The 6110-nt window shown below is 35.2% G+C and overlaps 1 protein-coding gene and 1 long non-coding RNA gene across 2 annotated transcripts; both read left to right on the forward strand.

The window, feature by feature from the left end:
• Nucleotides 1-480: 480 nt before the first annotated feature.
• Nucleotides 481-1390, forward strand: LOC143591524 (uncharacterized). The gene is made up of 2 exons (XR_013145702.1): nucleotides 481-800; nucleotides 1219-1390. It is a non-coding gene; the product is annotated as an uncharacterized LOC143591524 (long non-coding RNA).
• Nucleotides 1391-2877: 1487 nt separating this feature from the next.
• LOC143593385 (pentatricopeptide repeat-containing protein At2g30100, chloroplastic-like) lies at nucleotides 2878-5769 on the forward strand. Its single transcript, XM_077073035.1, has 2 exons — nucleotides 2878-3804; nucleotides 4910-5769. Exons 1-2 carry the CDS (start codon nucleotides 3091-3093, stop codon nucleotides 5681-5683), a joined length of 1488 nt encoding a protein of 495 aa, XP_076929150.1. The 5' UTR covers nucleotides 2878-3090; the 3' UTR covers nucleotides 5684-5769.
• The last annotated feature ends 341 nt before the right edge of the window (nucleotides 5770-6110 follow it).

Genomic DNA, 6110 nt, shown 5'->3' on the forward strand with positions numbered 1-6110 from the left:
TAATAAAGAAATATGACGGCTCATCTTTTATTTTGACATGTAAATATAACTTTGAGATTCGATCCTACCTGCTCGTAACTCTACTGTTAAATAAAAGGTATATTTTGATGCCTATAATCTAATGGTGAAAGTTTAGATAGTATGAGAACTTAAAACTCAAAAATAACAGTTTTAATAAGAATAAGTATATTCAGTAAATGAGCAGCCAAATATATCTCTCTCACAAGAGTAGTCAATCAATGTTTACATAGAAAATGAAAGGCCAAATCAATAACATAAGACCTTGGCTCCATTGATTTATTGTATTAGACATCAATGTGTAAAATGCATTGTAATTGTCATAGGGTGAATAAAAGAAGCAGAATAATTAAGAAGAGTAAAAGTAAAAGCTACGAATGCATGAACCTCATTGGATCAAATTATGCATATGCATTATTACCATGTCCACCCTTCTCTCTGGCACTTCATAATTTTGCCACGTTTCTTCAAATGAGACCTCCCTAAGATTAATCTGTATCATATCACCCTCTACCATTTCTAACATAAAAGGAGATGAATTCTTTCATCACTTTGCACACCATCTCTCTTCTAAAACTCCAAGTATAAATCCCATATATTATATTTCTGTTACATCACAACCACACTTCAAAATCTCTCTACTACAAACAATTCTTCTCTGATCAAAGCTTGGCGCGGAAAACTCAGTATCTCTTCTTCACATCTATGCTATCTTCATTCTTTTGGGTTGTAGTCGAATTTCAAGTTAGATGTCCAAAAGAAAACAATTATCTACAAAGAAGGTGAGTCTTCATGATAAATCCCCTTTTTAAATCATTTCTTTTTGGGGTGGATACATGCTATAAATGTTTATCAAGTTTGAATATTTTTGAAGTGTATCTTGTTGAAAGTAAACACATGCTAATCATTAAGTTTCTTAACTCGGGGCATATATACGTATAGTCATGGTACCATTACTATATTTAAAAGAAATACATTCTTGCGTAGAATGTGGTGTAGAAGGGTGGTGTGATGTGTTCATGGATGTGGTGAACTAAAAGTATATATGCTAGCAAATATTCTTGTGGGAATAAGAATTGATTTATCGGCATGTTATGTTTGTATTTTACAAGACGATACACTTAAATTGATTACTGTTTTCTACTCTCATGAACTCACCAACTTTACGTTGACACGAATATTTTTGAGCATGTATTTCAGGATAAGAGTAGTAAGTGTCGTAGAAGGCATCATGTGGCTACTTGGCACAAGAAGTATTTGACACAAGAAACTCTGATAAACATAGCCTCATTCAAGTTTGTTGTACATTTGTTTGTGAAGACTTATGACTTCCGCTATGATTATAAATAAAGAGGCTTTGTTTTTGTGTAAATCCAACAATTTGTCGAGCCCCGGTTTTGGGGTGTCACAATTTGGTTTCTTGTCATTCTTAGCCAAGCCAAAGCGTTCACCCTAAATACCGGAACCACCTACAAGAGGTCAACTTGCAATATATATGAGACCAGATATCGCTCCAGCCCATTTGCAATATATCAAGTCCAACTCCTAATTCTAGAATTATTACAGATTGACAGACTTTTGATCCAAACTAAATACGAAACCGTTTGGTAAAATTTGAAATGACAAAAGTTATATAAAAATGATGACATGGCATAAAGTGAAAGCACAAAAGATCAAAAAAACTCTTTAATGAGGGAAATTTGAGTACTATTCAATAATACTCTCTTTTATAGGACAAGTTTAAATATGACATGCCAAGTAAAACAAAAATAGAAATAGAAATTGATTGCGTATTTGAAAATTGACTTTCTAAAAAACTATATAAACTTATTTTTGTGACGACATAACGACTATTAAGTGGCATCTGATGATATGGTTTTTTTTGGGGGGGGTGCTCAAGCCAAACTTTGAAACCAACGTGGACCAGGCCTAGTGAGACAACAGGGCTATCCAATTTGAGGGGTGCGATGGCCTAAAAAACACAATAAAGTCGTCGTTCTAAAAAAGCAGAAAAATTTAACTACGATTTAGGTTATAGAGAGATGATGGAATTCAAATCCATCCACTACCCATACGTTCTTAAACCTAAATGTAACGTAAGTAATTACATCTTTTTTAAGTTGGGTATTCTATATGTTTTCTTGCTTTTGTCTTATCTGATTCAAGTCACTTTTGGATTAGCTCATATAATCGTGAAACCAAACGGACGATCGATTACACATTTTCACGATTTTAAGACAAACGATGAACAACCTGGGTTTTTCTCTTAATTGTTTGTTAAATCTATGATTTTTTATTTATCACGGAACAAACTTATCACATTGAAGAGAGACATATTCAAGAAGGGGTTAGCAAACTTCGGGTAACACCCGATTATTTACAATAAGGACAGTTACCCGATCCTAAGAATAACATTAAACGGGTCCGAGTCGGGTCGGGTCTCACGCTTCTGACCTGTTTTTGTTTTCTACTTACATAAATCGGGTAAGACTCGCAAGTTGGGATTGTTCCCGGGTCCTAAAAATAGCATTAAACGTGTCCATGTTCGAGTTAGAACTTACGAGTCTGACTCATTTGCTTCTTATATAAACCGAGTAAAACCTGTGACACTCGAAATGATCAGGCCCATTTATTTTTAATAAGGTTTGTTTTCGGGTCCAGAGAATATCACTAAACAAGTAAACAGATCCGGGTCAAATCTCTCGAGTTTTATCCATTTGCTCACCCCTACATTTACGCACAATATTAATATCACTATGTCAAAGACGCTTAGATTACGAAGAACATAGTTGACCATTCAATTACACCTAATTAAGTTCCTAATCATTATCATTAGTACTTTAAACTTTACACCTTATCCTTCAATTATGCTTCCCATGATTGACTAAATATGCGGTGTGTTGTCACATTCTAAAGCTGTTGTCGTGTTACCCACCTACAAACCCTCATCAAACTTAACCCTTTAATCTTTGACACCCTTAACCACATAAATCTCCCCTTAAAAAAAATCCAATCTTTATATCCAATTTTGACTTCAAGAAACGGGTTTCAATCTTCAAATTGATCCTGCAAATGGGTTCAATTCACGGGCTTTCTTGTTTCATGAATTGGGTTTCCGTTAATAAACTCCCTAATCACAAAACCCCCAAATTATACACCTTAGTCTCCATCAATTCCGTCAATACCCGTTCTAGTGTTTCAATTACGACCCGAAACCCTAATTCTAATTCCAAGTTCAAGATTCTTAAAGCTGTGGAATTGAACACGGTGGTAACCAGCGACGACGAGGACGAAATGAGTGAAGGGTTTTTCGAGGCAATTGAGGAATTAGAACGTATGACACGAGAACCATCCGATGTTCTTGAGGAAATGAATTCTAGGTTATCCGCTAGAGAGTTGCAGCTTGTGTTGGTTTATTTTTCACAAGAGGGTAGAGACTCATGGTGTGCTTTGGAAGTGTTTGAGTGGTTAAAGAAAGAGAATAAAGTTGATGAGGAAACAATGGAGTTGATGGTGTCTTTAATGTGTGGTTGGATCAAGAAGTTGATTGAGGGGAAACATGAAGTTGATGATGTGGTTGGGCTTGTTGTCGATATGGAGTGTGTCGGGTTGAAGCCGAATTTTAGTATGATTGAAAAGGTGGTTTCTTTGTATTGGGAGTTGGGTGAGAAAGATGAGTGTGTTTTGTTTGTCAAGGAGGTTTTGACGAGGGGGGTTGGGGGCGAAGAGGGGGAGAAACGCGGGCGGAAAGGGGGCCCCACTGGATATCTTGCGTGGAAGATGATGGTAAATTTTAGTTTTCGTGTCCTTGATCGGTTATATATAGTTGAATTTGGTTGTTTCATGTGTGCATTTGGTTAGTTAGGTAGGGTACTTGTAGTTTGATAGGATACCAAAATTAGATTTTGTGAAAGAGAGGAAAATATGAACACGATATAACAAAAAAATAAACATACTCGATAAAATCTCACTGATAGCACAACTATTGGTAGGGTCTAGGGTGCTTAGCTTAATCGTATTTGTATATTTTTTTTAAATAAGAAAAGACTAATGTCATGGAATAGCAACTCACTTATGCTTTTAAAAATGAGCTAATTTGTTAATTTGATCACTTGATGACTGTGCTTTCGTGACATTTCTTTTATGAGCTGGCTTATTATTAAATTATCAGGTTGGTTCATTTCAGAAAGAGTATAAAGCCCACTTTGTGATGAAGTGGCATGCCATGCCATGCCATGTCATTGCTTTTGTGTCGGTTATACTGGTTGATTGTTTACTAATTTAGCAACCTAGCTCATTTCAAGAAGGTATAATTCTCAACTATGATAAGTTGATAACAGACCGCCAACAACCTAAGTGCATTGCTATTCTTTGGCATTTAAATAACATAATACCATATTTGGCTAAGGAAACTACACAATGACGATTATGACTATGAAAAATAAATGTTGTTACCCTGTATCGGTAATTAATACGGATGAATAAATGTGAATTCCGTTGACAAAGATTTATGTTTTAAGGGTAAGAAAAGCGGGCTGAACGGGTCAAAAGTTGCCAAAATTTCATTTTAACTCGTTAAACCCCCTAACTCTATTTATTATATAAACAGATTATTATTTGAATAACCTGATTTTGTTAATTGTATTTGACACTAATTATTTATGAAGAGTTTAAAAATCATGTACAAAAGTATTTAGAGCTGACCCAGTTGACTTGACCCGTTTCAAACTGTATAAAAAAGCATTTTGACCCGAACTCATTTGACATATTACCTAATTCACCTAAACTATCCATTTTTACCAGATCTGACTTTATATCCAACAAATTTGCATGTTTCCTTTTTTCCTTTTTAATAGCTACCTATTTAACTTATTGCTATCTATTTAATCAGGAGGATGGTAGTTATAAAGACGCAATTAACCTTGTAATCGATATTAAAGAATCCAACTTGAAGCCTGAGGTTTATAGCTATCTAATCGCGATGACAGCTGTCGTCAAAGAATTAAACGAGTTCAGTAAAGCTTTACGCAAGTTAAAATCCTTCACGAAAACCGGTCTGGTTTCCACTCTAGACAAACATGACACGCACCTCATCCAAAATTACCAATCTACCCTTATATCCGACGGGGTCCGTTTATCCAATTGGGTAATCGAAGAGGGCGGACCCTCGTTTCACGGTGTCGTTTACGAACGCCTTTTAGCCATGTACATATGCGCGGGCCGTGGGCCCGAAGCCGAAAAGCAGTTATGGAAAATGAAGTTAATCGGAAAAGAACCCGATACGAACCTTTACGACATCGTGTTAGCGATTTGTGCATCACAAAAAGAAACAAAATCGATTTCACGATTGCTTACTCGAATCGAGGTCACAAGTTTATTAAACAAAAAGAAAGCGTTAACATGGTTATTAAGAGGTTATATTAAAGGTTCTCATTACGAAGACGCAGCCGAAACAGTTACAAAGATGCTTGATTTAGGGTTGTATCCTGAGTTTCTTGACCGGGCTGCGGTTTTGCAGGGTTTAAGGAGGCGAATTAATCAGCCTGGGAATTTGGATGTTTATTTCAATCTTTGCAAGCAGTTATCTGATGCAGGTTTGACTGGGCCTTGTCTTGTATATATGTATATAAAAAAGTATAAGCTTTGGGTGATTAAAATGCTTTAAAGCTGTAGAATAGTAATTATGTATATGTGTAATGTGTATAGAGCTAATAATACGAGTCGGTGGCTGTAATTACATTTAGTTCAATGTGTATTTTGTTTAAATTTGGATTATTGATCTTGATATGGTAAAGTGCATAATATGGAAATGCAGCACTTAAATTTTCTGGGTTAATTGTGCTTTACTTAAAAGTTTTTATCTTTTGTATCCGGAATCTTTACCGGGTAAGTTCAAGAATCTTTTAAGTTCATACATTTCATGAATCTTGAAATGTATCACTTAAACTTTGTGGGTAAGTTGTGCTTTTGTAAAGTTTTTATCTTTTGTATCAAGAATCATTACAAGCTGAGTTCAAGAATCTTTTAAGTTCATATATATATTTTTTATCAAAATCTCTAGTGTTTTTAAAGTATGGGTAGAATCTTTGCTC

Source organism: Bidens hawaiensis, unplaced genomic scaffold (assembly GCF_021521415.1).
Source record: "Bidens hawaiensis isolate Kalapana, Puna unplaced genomic scaffold, B.hawaiensis_p1.1 tig00001685_1, whole genome shotgun sequence".
In the NCBI taxonomy this organism is placed as follows: domain Eukaryota; kingdom Viridiplantae; phylum Streptophyta; class Magnoliopsida; order Asterales; family Asteraceae; genus Bidens; species Bidens hawaiensis.

Bases quoted from the DNA above. Each gene is read 5' to 3' on its own strand.
- LOC143593385 (XM_077073035.1), top strand. From the start codon at position 3,091: ATGGGTTCAATTCACGGGCTTTCTTGTTTCATGAATTGGGTTTCCGTT. The intron at 3,805-4,909 runs GTAAATTTTAGT...CTATTTAATCAG, and splicing joins ATCTTGCGTGGAAGATGATG to GAGGATGGTAGTTATAAAGA.